The 20,843-nt window shown below is 39.5% G+C and overlaps 1 protein-coding gene across 1 annotated transcript in view; it reads left to right on the forward strand.

The window, feature by feature from the left end:
- Positions 1–20,843, forward strand: part of LOC129650954 (phospholipid-transporting ATPase FetA-like) — a 110,887-nt gene that overhangs the window by 58,230 nt on the left and 31,814 nt on the right. The window contains exons 8-12 of the mRNA XM_055579718.1: positions 803–885; positions 1,827–1,985; positions 3,219–3,307; positions 15,377–15,573; positions 18,722–18,930. Of these exons, the coding sequence (XP_055435693.1) occupies positions 803–885; positions 1,827–1,985; positions 3,219–3,307; positions 15,377–15,573; positions 18,722–18,930 (737 nt within the window). The remainder of the gene's footprint in view (positions 1–802; positions 886–1,826; positions 1,986–3,218; positions 3,308–15,376; positions 15,574–18,721; positions 18,931–20,843) is intronic.

The following is a 20,843-nucleotide window of genomic DNA, read 5'->3' on the forward strand; positions in this document are numbered from 1 at the left end:
GCTTGTCCTGTGGAGTTTTATGTTAATCTGCATCCTTACAACTCTTCCTCTTAGTGCCCACAAACTTTTTTGAAATGTGGCTTCGTTTTTACTTCTGTCTCTGTGCATTTCTGTATCAAATAATGGTTAAGTGAGATCCCTTCATGGGTCCTATAAACATTTGTGAGACGAGGAGTACGTTTACTTGCAAGTGTTCACAGGTTCTTACCAGGACCTTACTCTTGAAGGGAGTAGGTACCACCTCCAGGTTATTTTGTGATGTTTCTTCAGCTTTTCTAGAGCAGCTCCACCAGCAAGATCTCATAGGTTGGTTAAAGTAGTTGATATGTGTTTCAGGGAGAGAGGGGAGCAAGTGGGCTAATATTTAGCTTCCTGGAGAAGGCAATGGCACCCCACTCCAGTACTCTTGCCTGGAAAATCCCATGGACGGAGGAGCCTGGGAGGCTGCAGTCCATGGGGTCGCTAAGAGTCAGACACTTCTGAGCGACTTCACTTTCACTTTTCACTTTCATGCATTGGAGAAGGAAATAGCAACCCACTCCAGTGTTCTTGCCTGGAGAATCCCAGGGATGGGGGAGCCTGGTTGGGCTGCCGTCTGTGGGGTTGCACAGAGACGGCCATGACTGAAGCGACTTAGCAGCAGCACCATTCTACCTCAGTACTGCCCTTGAGAGAGGATGACAATAGGAGTGACTCGTGACAACTCAAGTCTGAAAGCCAAGCAATATTGGCAACAGCTGTTTTCTAAAGTAGGTGAAACCGGACCTGTACTGCTGTTACATATGTGCATTCTTTACTCTAGTGAAACCAACTTGAAAGTGAAGCAGGCCATCACCGTTACCAGTGAGATGGAAGATAACCTGAAGCTTCTGTCTGCTTTTGATGGTGAGTTTTGAAATAGATTTGCCAACCCAAATTTTTATCAGTAGAGGTGTGGTTAAAGTTTGATACAGCCATATAGTGAATTCTATATAACTCATAAAAAACAGTATGCAAGTTGATATTTACTTATATGGAAAAATATTCACAACATATAAGTGTAAAAAGATTACAATACACTATGCATAGTATAATGTAACATAAATTTGTCTTTGGAAATATATATATGTTTAAGAGTATATGTATAGAAAAAATCTTGGAAGGATATACTATAAAAGGTTAACAGCACTTATTTCTAGGCAATGAGTGAATTTTACTTTCTCCTTTTTAATGTTGTATATAATTTACAAAGGACATATTTTAGTTTACTAATCATGAAAAAATTAACTTATTTCCATTTTGAAAAAAATACTAGGTTTGCTTTAAGTAGTTTCTGAATCTATTCAGATTTAGCTCATTTGATCTGGAAGTACTAATGGTAATAAGTTATCATGTGGGTTGTTCTCTTTCTGGATAACCCATGTCACAGAATTACTCTTCTCTGATGCCCAGAACGCTTTGTCTGCCTTTCTAAAGGGAGCTGCTGAGAAATGGGCAGTGGCTGAGAAAGGATAGGAAAAAAAGATGTGTGCATATTTTGAAAGAGGCTTGTTCTTTCCTCTTTTCTATTAAGCCTCCTCTTTGCTGGGAAAGATTGAGGGCAGGAGGAGAAGGGGACGACAGAGGATGAGATGGTTGGATGGCATCACTGACACAGTGGACATGGGTTTGGGTGGACTCCAGGAGTTGGTGATGGACAGGGAGGCCTGGCATGCTGCTGTTCATGGGGTCACAAAGAGTCGGACACGACTGAGTGACTGAACTGAACTGAACTGAACTGAACTTCCTGTTAGGAAAGAATTAAGATTACAGAGTCAGGACTCTTATTCCTTTTTTTTTTTTTCCAGGAGAAGTGAGGTGTGAGTCTCCCAATAACAAATTGGACAGATTCACAGGAATACTCATGTATAAGGGAAAAAACTACATCCTGAATCATGACAGACTGATTCTCCGAGGCTGTGTCATCAGGAATACAGATTGGTGCTATGGCTTGGTGATTTTTACTGGTATGTCTTTCTGGAGTCACAAACCCCCAGCCTGCTGGATTCCATTCATAGCCACATTGTGGGCACTTAGTTTTCACAATGTAGATATGATGCTCAGGTATATACCAGAACACTATGGCTTTGAAGAAGGGAGGCAGGGAGATGGATAGATGGATGGAGGAATTAAGAAAAAACTTTTTTTTAGGAAAAAAAAAATGACTTTTTTTCCAAACACTGAGCTGCCAGCATATCAGCCCTGCCTTTGATAGTGGAAGGCTTTGTGTTCCAAGGCCACAGAACATTCATGAGTCTTTCTAACCACATCGGGACACTAGACAAGGTATACACATAGAAGTATACATAGAATTAGCATTTTAAAGGAGAACAGTGTGAAAGGGGACGGTATACATGTGGATTACTCGCATGCGGAGAGAATAAACATGGTGCTCATTATGGGGAAGATAAGATACAGTGTGAAGTGTTCATGCCAGAGAAAGGGCACATGTGGCTCCTGAGCAGTGGCCCATCCTGAGATGGCATTTAGAACCATAATCCTTCATACTTAGTGAGGGATTTTCTGGAGTTATAATGTAGTGCCGGAAAATGAAGGAAGCTTTTGTGCTCCCTATGCCCTCGGTGACGGTGAGTATTGGTGACAACAACCACAGTAAGATCATAATTTCCAGCTCTAGTCTCAGTGTGTCATTAAAAGTCCTTTATTTCTACTTATTGTCTGTCCTATCATGAAGTTCAAAGTCTCTATCGCTCAGCTTCAGAGAAATCTCAGCTCCCACCTCAGAAGAAATCACTTGCCATTGCCTTTTACTTTCTCCATTTCCTAGTTAGAAACTTTAAATAGAGCCTGGTCCAGCTATGGGTTTCCTCAAAAGAAGGTGAATATCTCCTTGTCAGAAGACCCTTTTTCTAAGCTAAATAAACCAGATGGTGATGAGAGAGAAGCTTGAGGCCCCTATTCTGACTTATCAATGAAAAACTAGACTGTCTAAGGTGCTGCAAAGAGAGGGAGGTTTCAGCACTGATGCAGTTTGCAGAAGTAATTGGGATTATCCTAAGAAATAAATTTTCCATTCTTTGAGTTTGGGGCACCAACCATGAGCCTTTCTCCAAGGCTTTATCCTTTAGCATTGGAAAAAAGTTTGATAAAGTGATCATAAAGGTGTATTTCAACCCAATTTCAGTCCTCTTGAGAATATTTAGAGATTCTAAGAGATGATGTCTCCCTGTTTAACTTAGGACCAGACACCAAAGTAATGCAGAACAGTGGGAAGTCCACCTTTAAACGGACACACATAGACCACCTCATGAATGTCCTCGTGCTGTGGGTAAGTTAAAGACCTCTTTTCTGTATTTTTATAAATAGGCCTTCTTCTCTTCCTTCTACAGCAGTAGCTGGTATTTTCAAGTCAGAATTTACTTGTCTGAAAGTCTCAAGCAGTTTTAGGACCCCACAAACTTATATCTGGACCAGATAAGAAGAAAACTCACTGACACTTTTTTTCTTTTTCTTCATAGCCAGTTTAACTCATGACCACTTCAATAAGCTCTTACTTAGATTAATAAGATCACCTTACTTAAACCAATGATTTTCAAACTCTATTTCCTTAGAGAAGGCTAAGGTCTGCTGCAGGGGGAGTAGAGAAGATCAAGAGTTTTGTTCTGGCCTCTTCATTCTGAAGTTCCTGCTTCAAAAAGAGCAGCCTCACATTTATCTGTTCTGTAAAATTTCAGTTAGAGAATAGAGGATTCTACTGCTAAGAAATTAAATTTGAAAAGCACTCAGTACATACTGATTATATGTGAAATCATAAAAAAAGAGTACAAATGAACTTATTTACAAAACAGAAATAGTCACATGTAGAAAACAAATTTATGATTATTAGGCAGTAAGGGGAGAGAGATAAATTAGGAGATTGGGATTGATATATACACACTACTATATATAAGATAGGTAACTAACAAGGACCTACTGTATAGCACAGGGAAGTCTACTGAATACTCTGTAATGGCCTATATGAGAAAAGAATCTCTAAGAGTGGATATATGTATAAATGATTCACTTTGCTGTATACCTGAAACAACACAACATTGTAAATCAGCTATACGCCAATAAAATTTTTTTTAAAAAGCACTCAGATGATAATCAGCTTTAAGAATAAAATTTTAAATTGAAGATTAATTAATTTCCATGCTTATCATATGTGTGTGTGCATGTTCAGTCATGTCCAACTCTTTGCGACCCCACGGACTGTAGCCCACCAAGCTCATCTGTGCATGGGATTTCCCAAGCAAGAATATTGGAGTGGATTCCCATGCCCTCCTTCAGGGGATCTTCCCAACCGAGGGATAGAACTGGTGTCTCTTGCATCTCCTGCATTGGCAGGCAGATTCTTTACCTCTTGCACCACTGGGATTTTAGAAAATTAGGAAGTTCATTCAGCTTTGAGACCAGAGATTAGTATTCACTATCTTTTTATTTCCACTACTGTCTGCATAGCTTTCAGCAGTTGAAACAAAGTGACATTTCCTGGTTTATTAATGAAGAAGATAATCATAGTTGAGAATTCAGAAAGGCAGCAGAGGTAAATATGCCTTTGACAATATCAGAGAGTGTATCATTAGGGAATAAGCTAGGTAATTTAGCCTAGGGTTGTCTTTAAAACAAGATATCTCCCATATGCCTAAGAAAGCTCAACTACCTGGTTACCTATCTGAAAGGTAGTGATAATACTTGACACCTGTAGAGGAATTTTAACTTTTTAGAATATTTTCACATTCACTTATAGCAGCTTCACAACATCTATGAACAATAAGTCAAGAAATATTTTTCCCACTGACATATATGCAAGTTAAGTCATAGTAAAGATAAATAACATAAAGTCCCACAGAAAAATAATGTCAAAGACTCATTGTCAAGTCATATTTTTTTATTAAAGTGTAGTTGATTTAGAGTTATGTTCATTACTGCTATACAGCAAAGTAATTCAGCTATGCATATATATACTTCCTTATTTAATATTCTTTCCCATTATGGTTTATCATAGGATATTGACTATAATTTTTTATGCTGTTCAGTAGGACCTTGTTGTTTATCCATTCTATATATAAAAGCTTACATCTGCTAACCCCAACTTCCCACTCCATCCTTCCCCATTGGCAACCACCAGTCTGTTCTGTATGTCCGTGATTCTATTTTGTTTCATAAATAGGTTCATTTGTGCCATATTTTAGATTCCACATATAAGTGAAATCATATGATATTTGTCTTTCTCTTTTTTACTTACTTCACTTAGTATTAATATGAAAATCTCTAGCTGCATCCATGTTGCTGGAAATGGCATTATTTCATTCTTTTTTATGGCCGAGTAGTATTCTATTATATATATGTACCACATCTTTATCCATTCATCTGTCAGTGGACATTTACTTTGTTTTCATGTCATGGCTATTATGAATAGAGCTGCTATGAACCTAGGAGGGCATGTATCTTTTTGAATTATAGTGTTGTCTGAGTATATGACCAGAAGTGGGATTGCCAGATCATATGGTAATTCTACTTTTAGTTTTCTGAGGAATCTTTATGCTATTTTCCACAGTGGCTGTACCAATATACATTCCCACCAACAGTGTAAGAGGATTCCCTTTTCTGCACACCCTTTCCAGCATTTGTTATTTGTAGACTTTTTGATGATGACCATTCTGACCAGTTAAAATGGTACTCATTATAGTTTTGCTTTGTATTTCTCTAATAATTCTTGATGTTGAACATTTTTTCTTGTGTCTATTAATCACTTGTGTATCTTCTTTGGAGAAATGTTTATTTAGGTCTGCTGCCCATTTTTGGATAAGGTTGTTTGTTTTTTTGTTGTTCATTTGTTTATGCTGTTTGTATATTTTGGCAATTAAGCCTTTTTCACTTGCATCATTTGCAAATATTTTCTCCCATTCCGTAGGTTGTCTTTTCATTTTGTTTATGGTTTCCTTGCCTGTGCAAAAGCTTGTAAGTTTGATTAGGTCCCATTTTTTCATTTTTGTTTATATTTCTGTTGCCTTGGGAGACTGACCTAGGAAAACATCAGTACAATTTACGTCACAGAATGTTTTGCCTATGCTCTCTTCTAGGGGTTTTATGATGATGTCTTTTGTTTAAGTCTTTAAGCCATTTTGAGTTTATTTTTGTGTATGATGAGGTGAAGTCATTTTTATTGAGAATCTAATATGTGCCAGGTATTATGAGGACCATAAGGATTTATAAGTCCTGGGTCCAGCTCTCAAGTATATACATTCACTTTGGGAAGATAGAGCATCAATATGTGCCAGATGCTTTACGTACATAATTTTATTCAATAATCACACCTATCCATCTAGGCATAACTTTTCAGAGTCAATTTTCTTTCTGCTATGCTTGCTATCTCCCTGTGGAGATAAAATTAAAACACGTGACAAGTCTATTTAACATGAAAATCGGACCACATATGAAGAAATTATAAAATTTTTTTAAAGATCCTAAGAGCTTTCAGTGGAGAAGGCGATGGCACTCCACTCCAGTACTCTTGCCTGGAGAATCCCAGGGGCAGGGGAGCCTAATGGGCTGCTGTCTATGGGGTCGCACAGAGTCGGACACTACTGAAGTGACTTAGCAGCAGCAAGAGCTTTCAGAGAGAAATAAAAGGTCATAAACAAGAATCAGAATGGCATTGACGTTCTCAACAGCAACAGCAGAAGGTAAATGTTGTTGCCTTCAAAAGTCTGCCAGAAAAATATTTGCATCTTCTAATTCTAAATCCATTGAAGCTGTCAATAAAATGCGAGTATAAAGAAATTTCGGTATGTGCAAAGACTCAAAAAAAATTTACTCCTTACATATCCTCTCTTAGGATGTTTCTAAAGTATACTCAAGCAAAAGAAGAGAATAAACCAAGAAAGATTTGGAAGCCAGGAAACGTGCAAACACTGAAAGGAAGTCCTAGCATAGTAGCTGAATAGCAGGCCTAGAGCAGATTAAAGCAGAGGTATCTGGGTTTCTGAGGTGGTACTAGTGGTAAAGAACCTGCCTGCCAATGCAGGAGACTTAAGAGATGAGGGTTCCATCCCTGGAGGAGGGCATGGCAACCCTTTCTAGTATTCTTGCCTGGAGAATCCCCATGGACAGAGGACCCTGGCAGGCTACAGTCCATAGGGTTGCAAAGAGTTGGACATGACTAAAGCAACTTAGCATGCACGCCTGCATGGAGAGATCTGCAGTGGGAGTCTTCAAAGAGAGAATGTAGTTCTCTATTCAAATTCCTACAAGGTGGATTCAGCAGAGAAGTGGTGTAGATGCCCGGAGCAGCTACACTAGCCAACTAGCTGCTATGAATTCCTACATTTGTGAGCTCTTTCATGCAGTCTTTCCTTCAGAAAATAGGGAGTATCATCTTGGGTCCCATGCTTCCTCTTGGGCATCTAGTTTAAGAAGGATGTTGCTGTTCAAGCCCGGTACGACTGTGAGAAAGTACAAATAGAAAATAAATTCTCTGACAGAGGATGAAGAACCATCAGCAGACCCAAGAAGTTGATGGGCTTTGGGAAGGCATAAAGTTGCTAGATTGTACTGATAGGTAAGCCAGAATAGTGGAAGCTTTGGTGGCAATGTGTTCCTCTTCAGCAGCAATGCATTCCTCAAGAGTAGTTCCAAGCTTGAGAGAACAGGAATGGAGAGCAGGAGTAAGATATGTGGATATAATAATCAGGACAACTAATTTTAAAACTGCCCATAAAACAGCCTGGACAACCACTGGCCCTCTGTACCATCCTAACACCCCTATAGGCATCCATATAGCAAAAACAAATGTATTTGACTTTCAGTCTCAAACAAGAGAACTGCTTTCTGAAGAAATTTAACAACCTCTGCAGAGGGCTAGGGCTTCTAATGTGGGTGTCATCACTTCTGAGTAAACCCACTTTATTTTAAATTTGGGGGACTCAAGTTTGCCTGCAAGTTCCTTTATATCCTAGGGTAAAACCAGTGAACTAACACATTTTGCCTACCTACACAGACCTCGTGGTTCCATCTTCCCATTCAGGGGAGTGGCCTGCTAGGGAAATAAAACTATCCAAAGGAAATAAAGCCAACCTATAGTGGTCCAACTACTCTTTTACTTCTGTTTTTAAGTGATCTGGAAAAAAAACCAGGAGCACAAAAGAAGAGGATGAGGACAAATAGAATAACTGACTCTGGAAAAAACATTATAATTCGAAAGAGAAAAGAACTTTCAAAAGAATTTCATTATTCAAGAAGAAACAATTGCACAATTAAGAATAGACTGATTTTTTTTTTTTTTTTTTTTTTTTTGGCTATGCTGTGGCTTGGGCATCAACCCTGGGCCAGCAGCAAGAGTGTGGAAACTTAACCACTGGACTGCTAGGGAATTCCCTACAACTTTTTTTAATCAAAGAATAAAATAAGCAATCTAAGAACAACAAAAAAGAATTTTGGAAAGTAAAAATTACTGAAATTAAAAAGTCAATAGAAGGGCTGAAATAGAGAGTCAAAGAATACTCCTAAACCTTAAAACCAAAAATCTAAGAGATAAATACTTTTTTTAATTGGAGGACCAAACCAAGAACCCCCATAGGATCTCCCAGGAGTATCAGAATGCAAAAATGGAGGGAACAATATTGTCAAAGAAATAATAGAAGAATATTTCCTATAAATGAAGAAGGATATGAATTTCAGATTTAAAACATCCGTTAAACATCATGAAATTCTAGAGCTCCAGTGGTGTTTAGAAGTACCTCAAAGTTTTCATAGAGATAAGAGTAAGATAAGAACAAACAATGAGAATTAGGTTGGCATCAGATTTCTCACCAGCACTACTGAGTCCTGGAAACCAGGAGGTTCATACCTTCAAAGTTCTTAGTTTGACCTAGAAATCTATAACCAGGCAAACTACAAATCAAGTGAGAAAGCAGCCTTCTTCCTCTCATGGTAACTTTATTCTGGCTGGCCAATGGCTGCCTAAGCCTTTGCATGGCTTGCTTCTTTTTCCGGGCTTAATGTCTCCTTTTCAGAGAAGCCTTCTCTGCCACCCATCTAAAGTGGGCATCACCTCCACCAAGACCTTTTTTATTCTGTTAACTTGTTTTATTTTCCTCACAGCATTTAGCACTAGTTAACTTGTATTTTTCATTTCTTAACTTGTTTGTTTTCCACCTATATCCACAGGATTACAAACCCTCTGAGAGTTAAGACATTGTCTTTTATTACCACTGTATCCCAGTCCCTAGAACTGTGTTTAACATATAATCAGTTCAGTTCAGTCACTCAGTCGTGTCCGACTCTTTGCGACCCCATGAACCGCAGCACACCAGGCCTCCCTGTCCATCACCAACTCCCGGAGTTTACTCAAACTCGTGTCCACTGAGTCGGTGATGCCATCCAACCATCTCATCCTCTGTTGTCCCCTTCTCCTCCTGCCCTCAATCTTTCCCAGCATCAGGGTCTTTTCAAATGAGTCAGCTCTTCGCATCAGGGCACCAAAGTACTGCAGTTTCAGCTTCAGCATCAGTCTTTCCAATGAATATTCAGGACTGATTTCCTTTAGGATTGACCAGTTGGATCTCCTTGCAGTCCAAGGGACTCTCAAGAGTCTTCTCCAACACCACAGTTTAAAAGCATCAATTCTTCGGCCCTCAGCTTTCCTTATAGTCTAACTCTCACATCCATACATGACTACTGGAAAATAACACATAATAGAAGCATCATTATTCTGTGCTGAGTTAGTGAGAAAGACAAATGAGTGCCTGAGCTACCAAATTATGAGCCTCTAAGGTAGAAATTATATCCATCTCTACATCCTTGGGAGTGTCTTGTACAAAGCTGTTCTCAGGAAGTATCTTTTGAATGGTTACTAAATGAAGAAATGTTCTTGAATTAGCTAGGTTCTTATCAGCTCAGCAGTTTTGTTTATGTGGTATTTTTGCCAAGACATTGTCAGTGTAGTTAGATATAACGCACTCTCATTTCTCAAGCTGAAGCAGAAATTCTTCCCCATTTGAACATTTCATTTCTTCCCCATTTTTAGAAATGATTCTTAGGGGAAATTCTGACAGAGACAGGAAGCAAGATGAGTAAAGACGCTTCTTGATAAACCCATAGCTGACCTGGAGTCTGGTCCTTTCCCTGTGCCCAGGGCTCCCCAGAGCTCACAGTGACAATGCTTTGTGAACCCTAGTCTCTTTAAGTAGGACTGTATTTGTGGGGCAAAGAAAAAAAAAATCAGTGCTTGAAATTTAAATGATACCAGAAATCCCGGCTGTACTTCTGGAGTGAAGGTACAGTGAAAAGCACAGAAGTGAAAGGCCCAAGGGCCGAGGAGTATTCTTTTTACAGGCTGCCTATGACTGTGATCAGCAATGGCCTCAGTTCTTGACAGACTTGAGAATCTCTTTCAGCCTTTACTGGACACACAGTACAAAATGGGAGGTAATCTGCTCTTCTTGGGTCTGACTGGCTCTCATAATAAACAAAGTAATGTTTGGGGTTTGTAGCAACAACTAATTTCTTATTTCTTTCTTCCTATACAGAGGAAGCACTGTGAAGCTTTAGAAACTAAGTACCAATAAACCCCATCACAGTATGAATGTTTCTTAAGAAAGAGACCATCTGCAAGATTTTAGAAAGTCTCAGGATGGCAGGAAAAGCTCTAGGAATGAGGAAACAGCAGATTGTGTACTGCCCCTGCAGGCCTCTCTGAGTGGGAGAAGTCCTGCCCTCAGGGGCTTGGTCTGATAGAACTGATTTCCTTTCTGGTTGAGGGGAGGGCACAACCCTAGAAATGACTGATGGGTCATTAACAGGGATGGAGCAGAAGCAGTGTTGAAAGTCACTCTGTAATTTTCTCCCACAACTTTAGAGGGTGTCAAGTTATTTATTCTAATAATTTAAAATAATTAGAAATAAATTTATATTTATAAGTAAGTAATAATAATTTATTATCATCATTTTACCTTTTTCCTTTTTATCAACTGGAGTTGATAGAGTTGGGGCTGGAGAAGTGGCAGGTAGAGGAATATGGTTTCAAATTTAATATTGGCCACATGGAAGACGACTCTACACATGGACATCATCAGATGGTCAATACCCAAATCAGATTAATTATATTCTTTGCAGCCAAAGATGGAGACGGTCTATACAGTCAGCAAAAACAAGACTGGGAGCTGACTGTGTCTCAGATCATGAACTCCTTATTGCCAAATTCAGACTGAAATTGAAGAAAATAGGGAAAAGCACTAGACCATTCAGGTATGACCTAAATCAAATCCCTTACGATTATACAGTGGAAGTAAGAAATAGATTCAAGTGATTAGATCTGATAGGCAGAGTACCTGAAGAACTATGGATAGAGGTTCGGAGGTTCATGACATTGTAGAGGAGGCAGGGATCAAGACCATCCCCAAGAAAAAGAAATGCTAAAGGGCAAAATGGTTGTCTGAGGAGCCTTACAAATAGCTGAGAAAAGAAGAGAAGCTGAAGGCAAAGGAGAAAAGGAAGGATATACGCATCTAAATGCAGAGTTCCAAAGAATAGCAAGGAGAGATAAGAAAGCCTTCCTCAGTGATCCATGGAAACAAATACAGGAAAACAATAGAATGGGAAAGTCTAAAGATCTCTTCAAGAAAATTCAAGATACCAAGGGAACATTTCATGCAAAGATGGGCACAATAAAGGACAGAAATGCTATGGACCTAACAGAAGCAGAAGATATTAAGAGGTGGCAAGAATACACAGAAGAACTATACAAAAAAGATCTTCATGACCCAGATAACCATGATTTGTGATCACTGGACTAGAGCCAGACATCCTGGAATGTGAAGTCAAGTGGACCATAGAAAGCATCACTATGAACAAAGCTGGTGGAGGTGATGGAATTACAGTTGAGTTATTTCAAACCCTAAAAGATGATTCTGTGGAAGTGCTGCACTCAATATACCAGTAAATTTGGAAAACTCAAAAGTGGCCACAGGACTGGAAAAGGTCAGTTTTCATTCCTATCCCAAAGAAAGGCAATGCCAAATAATGTTCGAACTACCATATAATTGCACTCATTTCACACGCTAGTAAAGTAATGCTCAAAATTTTCCAAGCCAGGCTTCAACAGCATGTGAACCAAGAACTTCCAGATGTTCAAGCTGGATTTAGAAAAGGTAGAGGAACCAGAGATCAAATTGCCAACATCTGCTGGATCATTGAAAAAACTAGAAAGTTCCAGAAAAACATCTACTTCTGCTTTATTGACTATGCCAAAGCCTTTAACTGTGTGGATCACAACAAACTGAGGAAAATTCTTCAAGAGATGGGAATACCAGACCACCTGACCTACCTCCTAAGAAATGTGTATGCAGGTCAAGAAGCAACAGTTAGAACTGGACATGAAACAACAGACTGGTTCCAAATTGGGAAAGGAGTACCTCAAGGTTGTATATTATCACCCTGTTTATTTAACTTATATGCAGAATACATCATGAGAAATGCCAGGCTGGATGAAGCACAAGCTGGAATCAAGATTGCTGGGAGAAGTATCAATAACTTCAGATATGCAGATGATACCACCCTTATGGCAGAAAGTGAAGAAGAACAAAAGAACCTCTTATTGAAAGTGAAAGAGAGTGAAAAAGTTGGCTTAAAACTCAACATTCAGAAAATGAAGATCATGGCATCTGGTCCCATCACTTCATGGCAAATAGATGGGGAAACAATGGAAACGGTGACAGACTTTATTTTGGGGGGCTCCAAAGACACTGCAGATGGTGACTGCAGCCATGAAATTAAAAGAAGCTTGCTCCTTGGAAGAAAAGCTATGACCAACCTAGAAAGCATATTCAAAAGCAGAAACATTACTTTGCCAACAAATGTCCGTCTAGTCAAGGCTATGGTTTTTCCAGTAGTCATGTATGGATGTGAGAGTTGGACTATAAAGAAAGCTGAGCACTGAAGAAATGATGCTTTTGAACTGTGGTGTTGGAGAAGACTCTTGAGAGTCCCTTGGACAGCAAGGAGATCCAATCAGTCCATCCTAAAGGAAATCAGTCCTGAATGTTCATTGGAAGGACTGATGCTAAAGCTATAACTCCAATACTTTGGGCCACCTGATGGGAAGAACTGACTCATTTGCAAAGACCCTAATGCTGGGGAAGATTGAAGGCAAGAGGAGAAGGAGATGACAGAGGATGATATGGTTGAATGGCATCATCGATTTGATGGACATGAGTTCAAGCAGGCTCTGGGAGTTGGTGATGGACAGGGAATCCTGGTGTGCTGCAGTCCATGGGATTGCAAAGAGTCAGACACGACTGAGTGACTGAACTTAACTGACATGGATGGTTCAAAAGGAAAGCACAGCCAGTAGAACTCATCATTAAAGTTTAATCTGAACCATGAGGAGAAGCCATTCTGTCACATAACTCAGTGAAGAGAAGCAGAACAAAGGGGGAGTAAGATTATGAAGAGTTTTATGGCCCCAGAGAAACCTGCATCACAAAGAATGGAACTACTCAGTATGAATCTGCATTAGGCTAGGAATAAAAGCAGATTTTGTTCTTTTTTATCTTAATGCTCCTGCTTTATTCTCTTTCATCCCTCATTCAACTCTCAAATCTCAAATATTGAATGATATTGAGGGTTTATTACTAACTTTTTAAGTGATAAAGGTATCGTGATTATGTGTTTAAGTAAGATCCTTTAAACATATATATTAAACAGTTTGCAAATAAAATTATATAATGTGAGAAATTTTCTTAAAATAAAAGAGAGGACAGAGGAAGAGGAGATTTGGAATAAAATAAAACCGGCCATGAATTGATCATTGATGAAGCTGGGTGATGGGTACATAGGGGTTCATTATAATATTTAATATCTTAATATGTGTTTGTTTTTTATAATAAAAAAATTTTTAAATCTCATTTTTTGAGAGTGGTCCTAGTTAGATCTGCTTCTTCTGCCTTCATACTCTTGTCTTCAAAGACTTTCTATCAGTGACTCAAAGTTGAGACCTACAGTTTTCTACCAGTGGGGATGGGTTACTTTGAACAGTTCACACCTTGTGACAAAGGGCATAGGTTTGAAGACCTCTGAGTAGACTTAGAAGTTCACAGTAACAATACATGTCTTCTTTGTAGATACGTGGGCATGTGATGCTGATGGAATGTAAAATTGTATAACCACTTTGGAAAGCATTTGGCAGTTTCTTAAAGAGTTGGGCATTTATCACAAATTACAGAATTCCCTTTTTTCATGGCTGAATAATGTTCCATTGTAGTGTGTGTGTGTGTCTGTGTGTGTGTGTGAGTGTGTGTGTATCACATTTTCTTTATCCATTCATCTGTCGATAGACACTTAGATTGTTTCCATGTCTTGGCCATTGCAAATAACACTTCATTGAACGTGGGAGTGGAGATATCTCTTCAAGATAGTGATTTAATTTGATGACCCAAGTGAAAGTGAAAGTGAAGTTGCTCAGTCATGTCTGACTCTTTGCAACCCCATGGACTGTAGCCCACCAGGCTCCTCAGTCCATGGAATTCTCCAGGCAAGAGTACTGTAGTGGGTTGCCATTTCCTTCTCCAGGGGATCTTCCTGACCCAGAGATTGAACCTGGGTCTCCCGCATTGCAGGCAGGTGCTTTACTGTCTGAGCCACAGGGAAGCCCCAATTTTCACTCTGTTCCTCTTGCAATTATTCGCCTACTTCAAATCTTTCCTTTGTCAAAGTCAGCCCACACACACTAATATTCTAATTATTTCCAACCACTTCGCTTAGAGTTCTAGGCTCAGTAGGCACATGGTCTGCCTTCCTATTTTACTATCTTCTTTCTGTAAACATGATTGCTATATTGTCAGCCTTTTACATCCATTTCCTTCTCACCTCCCCACCTGCAACTGCTAAGCCAGTGTCACACTTTTTATACTTTTGTTAAAGCAGAACCTCACTTCAATAATGGAGTAATTAAGAGCTTGGGTTCTGGAACTGGTCCAAAACCTGTCTCTCCTGGATAGTAGCCAGATAACTTCAGGCAAAATACTTTTCCATTCTTAATATCAAGTTTATTATCTATTATTAAAAGACGAGAATAATATTAAATAATACACGTAGAGTACTTAGCACTGTTATTGGCACTTAATACTTAATGCATTTTAGTTACTGTTTTGTCCTATCAAAATCCCAAGGATGACTCCTGCTGGGCTTTCTTTTCTGTCTTGTGGACTACTGCCTAGAGACTGTGAGCTTCAGGGGGGAACCCCCCCACCCTGCCCTCCAAGAAAAGAGAGAAGCTTTGTTGAGAGACTCCAGATGGTAGAACTAAAGCAGTACATCTTGGATGAAATGTTAATTTAATTCTTTTTTTGATTTCTAGATTTTCCTGTTTTTAGGCTGCATGTGTTTTCTCCTAGCAGTTGGTCATTACATTTGGGAAAACAACAAAGGTTACTACTTCCAGGATTATCTGCCGTGGGAAGACTATGTCTCTTCATCAGTTTTCTCTGCCACCCTTATGTTCTGGTCCTACTTCATTATCCTCAACACCATGGTGCCTATTTCCCTCTACGTCAGGTAGGCTTCTTTGTCAGCTGAGGGAGGAGCTGACTTCTTCAGGGGGAGGATACTTCCTTCTTATTCCCCAACTAGACTGTGAACTTTCAGGAAACACAGATGCTGTGCTCTTTAACCCTTTACTTTCCAGAGTGCCTGGTGCACAAAACACTCTGAGAAATATTTAGAGTTTGCATAAATGCTTTCTATGTCCAGAATACTGTGCTAGATACTATGTGGGTTATATAATAAAAAAATTATTCCTACCCTCAAATAATTTATAAGGTACATGACTAAATAAGACATACAAACACATGAAATAATTAGAAAACAATGCACACAAATTTTGTGTTAAAGTAAAAGCTAGGCAGCCCCTAGTTTATCAATGACCCAGATTCTAAACAGTCATTTGTAAATGACTCAGAACTCAGAATGCTTTTTCCCCCAGAAACAATGTGGCAAACTGCAGGTAGGTGTGATTGTGACTTAAATTCTGGTTCCTAAAAGATGGAGAAGATGAAGGATGTTTCCTTCCCCTTTTCATGAGCACCTTGGAAAAAAATTTGAAATATAGGTAAAATAAGTTTTTACTGTATTCCAATCTCCTTTTTTGAGTTCCAGCATTCCCTTTCACATAAATGCACCCAAACACATTTTCTGCATCCTTTTCGGGTTTTCTAAACCCTACATTGTGGCATCTGAACTCTAAAAGCACCCTATATGCATGTGTGCTAAGTTAGCTAAATTATCTTACTAATTAAATATTTATTGAACACCTACTATGTTACCAACAAAGGTACCAACAAAGGTCCATCTAGTGAAAGCTATGGTTTTTTCAGTAGTCATGTATGGATGTGAGAGTTGGACTATAAAGAAAGCTGAGCACAGAAGAATTGATGCTTTTGAACTGTGGTGTTGGAGAAGACTTTTGAGAGTCCCTTGGACTGCAAGGAGATCCAACCAGTCCATCCTAAAGGGAGTCAATCTTGAATATTCATTGGAAGGACTGACTGACGCTGAAGCTGAAACTGCAATACTTTGGCTACCTGATGCAAAGAACTGACCCATTGGAAAAGACCCTGATGCTGGGAAAGATTGAAGGTGGGAGGAGAAGGGGACAACAGAGGATGAGATGGTTGGATGCCATCACCGATGCAAGGGACATGAGTTTGAGTAAGCTTCGGGAGTTGGTGATGGATGGAGAAGCCTGGCATGCTGCAGTCCATGGGGTCATAAAGAGTCTGAACAACTGGGCGACTGAACTGACTATGTGCCAAGCACTATATTAGGTTACAGAGAAAGATACATGAATAATAATACAGCCCTTCCTCTAGATAAGCTTACAACATAGCCATGAAAACAGATACTTAAGTAAATAATTAAGATACAATATGAAGAATTATGTCATAGAAATTAATATGTGAATGCTATGGGAGCCTAGAAAAGGAGTAGGTTGGTTCCACCTATAGAGTCTTAGGGATTTACAGAAAAAAGTAATCATCAAACTGATACATGAGAAAAGAGGAGAATTTACCAATAAGAAAATGCGAAAATAATATTACAAGCAGAAAGATCAGTATGTTCAAAGGTTAGAGGTTTTTAAAAGCTTCATCTGGTCATAGAACAGTGAGTGAGCCTAGACTGAGGTGTTGGATGGTAATTTAGGATTAGATTCAGGAGAGCCTTCAATGCTAGGTCAAGGAGTTTGGGCTTTATCCTAAAACCAACAGAAATCTTCCTAAGGAAAGAAATAATATCATTAAGTGTCTGAGTTTAGAGAGGTTGCTATGGTGACTGGTCTGGTGAAGGAAGAGAGGGGTCAAAACTCAACACGTGAGGACTAATAAAGTCAATAATGAGGGCCTGAGCACCACCTCCCTCACCTCAAACAAAAGATTCATGTTTCTTAATGCAGTTATCTCAGACAAGGGTTACTAATGAAGCAATGAAATAACACACACTCCAACCAGTCCATTCTGAAGGAGATCAGCCCTGGGATTTCTTTGGAAGGAATGATGCTAAAGCTGAAACTTCAGTACTTTGGCCACCTCATGTGAAGAGTTGCCTCATTGGAAAAGACTCTGATGCTGGGAGGGATTGGGGGCAGGAGGAGAAGGGGACGACAGAGGATGAGATGGCTGGATGGCATCACTGACTCGATGGAAGTGAGTCTGAGTGAACTCCGGGAGTTGGTGATGGACAGGGAGGCCTGGCGTGCTGCGATTCATGGGGTAGCAAAGAGTCGGACATGACTGAGCGACTGAATTGAACTGACTCAACTGAAGTATGAATGATAATAGAAAGGAAGGCACTTAAAAAGTCTGCACTGTTTTAAAATGAAGATGCTTGTTAACCATGTTGTTATTTAGTGGCTAAGTCATGTCCAACTCTTTTGTGACCCCATGGACTGTGGCTTGCCAGGCTCCTCTGTCCATGGGATTCTTCAAGCAAGAATACCGGAGTGGGTTGCCATTTCCTTCTCCAGGGGATCTTCCCAACCCAGGAATCAAATCCACATCTCCTGCATTGGCTGAGCCACAAGGGAAGCCATGGAGAATCCATAAGGCGTGTCATTTAGAATAAAAGTGGAATGTGACTAACACAACTGGGAAAATTCAGATAAAATGGAGAGGAAGCTGTTTTAGGAAAAAGCTACCCTACAGGCAAGCTGGGTCTGCTGAGAACTTTATCAGAGGATCAGCTCCAATAAGCTGTTTCTGAGTCTCACAGATCTTCCCCTTCCTCTTCTGAAACAAAGAAGCACAGTCTCCAGTCTCAAGTATCTCTCTTCCCCATCAATGAGTTTACATGATAGCAGCAATACCCCTCTAATTAAGCTTTGGCTGCCTTTTATAAACTAGCTTAACTCTGTCAGGCCTTGCATTGTTACAGAATTTTAAAAAATTTGAAAGAAGTAGTATAAAGGGAATATGCCTCAGCAAAGTTAATCAGTATATCTGGTAATAAGTAAAGACTTGAGTGATAATGATCAAAGTAGAATTACAGTGGGTTGGTTGGCTAGTATGAAGGGTCCTTCAAGACTGTAGGTTCTGAGAGAAGGTATTCTGATTTTCATTTCTACCACAGGACTGGAAAGAAGGAAACCAGGGGGATGAATTTACTTGCCCTGTGTTGACCCAGGACCCTTCTTTTCTTGCTTTCTCCTTAGTGTTGAGATAATAAGATTGGGCAACAGTTTCTATATCAACTGGGATCGGAAGATGTTTTATGAACCGAAGAACACACCAGCACAGGCTCGTACCACCACCCTTAATGAGGAGCTCGGCCAGGTCAAATATGTGTTCTCTGACAAAACAGGGACCCTGACTCAGAACATCATGATTTTCAACAAGTGTTCAATTAACGGGACATTATATGGTATGCATGTCTTTCTGCTTTCCCTTAGTCTTGGGGAAATTTTACTTTGCATGTTGTTCTCAGGAATAATCTATCTCTAAATCTGTATGTCTCTAAATTCACATTTACTTACTCTTACAACTTGCTGTCCACTAAGCAAAGATCACGTAGTCCATTCAGTTCTAACCAAAAAACACTTACCTAGCACATTATAGATGCCATCCATTGTGTGGGACATTGCAAATATGTATAAGACTTAATCTCTGTCTTCAGAGAATTGCCAATGTCTTGGGAATGTTAGTTAATCTCACATTAAATCAGATGGTGCAACCAGGATGTTACTGAAGCTGCTATTCTCCTGATTCCACCTCAGATCAATAAACAGTCTAGAAAGAAGTCATCAAAGGGTGCTCAGAATTTGATTAGTGTCTCCCATACCCAGTTGTTCATTTATTTCCTGTGTTAGATGAGCTTGTTTTTGTGATAGTGTTAAGTCTTCATATGTGTGAATATTATGGCAGTAACTAGCAAAGGAAAGCAATTACATCAAAAAAGCTAGAGCACATGGGGTATTCTTCTAGGATGATGGAAAAGCTTTGAAGCTAGAAAGATGTGGTGGTTGTAAAACATTGTGAACACACTAAATGCCCCTGAATTGTACGCTTTAAAATGTACAATTTTTTAAAATTTTAATAAATTTAAAAATTACAGTTAAAAGATTTTTAAAAGCTAGAGCATTCTAATATTTTCTATTACTCCTGCCAAATAAGTTTTCACATATATAAACTCTGAAAGCTTATTTTTGGGTGGTTGATTTGGGTGAGGATCTTAATTTTCTAACTCATTGTGAGACCTGATCATATGCTAGGTAGGGTTGCAAAGGGTCCTGGGTGTTTCTGCACTTGGCATCAGACTGTCTTCCACCCCCAATCTGTCTGTGCTATCTACTGGCCAAGAACCCTAAGCATTCCAGCACTACTTTAACCTCTCTTCTAGGGGACTTTTCTGATGAAGAGCTTCCTGAGGTTCAAGGTCTCATAGATGCCAAGTCTCCAGGCTCACCTTACTCACACTTAAGGAGAAGAGTTGCACCCCAAGCAGCAGAATTCTTACCATTTGCTTGGAGAAAAGAGCTTATAGGGCACTGAGAGCTACATGGCCTGAGGAGATTTGGGGGGCTTAATTGCAAGTCTAGAATGATAGAATCAGAAAAAATAAGCTTTTAAAATCCTCCTTAGAACTTCCCAGGCAGTCCAGTGGTTAAGAATCTGCCTGCCCAATGCAGGGGATGAGGATTCAGTCCCTGGTCAGGGAACTGGGTATATCCCACATACCTCAACTAAGAGTTCAAATACTGCAACTAAAAGATTCCGCTTGTGGCAATTAAGAACTGGCGCAACCACATAAAAGAATTAAATTTTTAAAAATCCTCCTTTATTCTGGGGACTTCTTGGTGATCCAGTGGTTAAGAATCCACCTTCCAATTCTGGAGACTTGAGTTTGATCCCTGTTAGAGGAACTAAGATTCCACATATGGTGAAGCAACTAAGCCCTTACACCACAACTACTGAGCCCGCATGCTCTGGAACCCACAAGCCACAACTTGAGAAGCTGGCATGCTGCAACTAAAACCCAATGCAGCCAAATAAAATAAATAAATATTTTTAAAATCCTACTTTAAATTGCTATGAAAAAAAAAGTAAAAGTATTGATCTCTCAGTCGTGTCCAACTCTTTGTGATCCCATGGACTATAGCCCAACAGGCTCTTCTGTACATGGAATTCTCCAGACAAGAATACTGAAGTGGATAGCTATTCCTTCTCCAAGGGGATCTTCCCAACCCAGGGATTGAACCCAGATCTCCTGCACTGCAGGCAGATCCATATGACCCAGTAATTCCATTCCTAGGTATATACCAAAAAGAGGAAAAAGAA

Source organism: Bubalus kerabau, chromosome 4, assembly GCF_029407905.1.
Source record: "Bubalus kerabau isolate K-KA32 ecotype Philippines breed swamp buffalo chromosome 4, PCC_UOA_SB_1v2, whole genome shotgun sequence".
Taxonomy (NCBI): domain Eukaryota; kingdom Metazoa; phylum Chordata; class Mammalia; order Artiodactyla; family Bovidae; genus Bubalus; species Bubalus kerabau.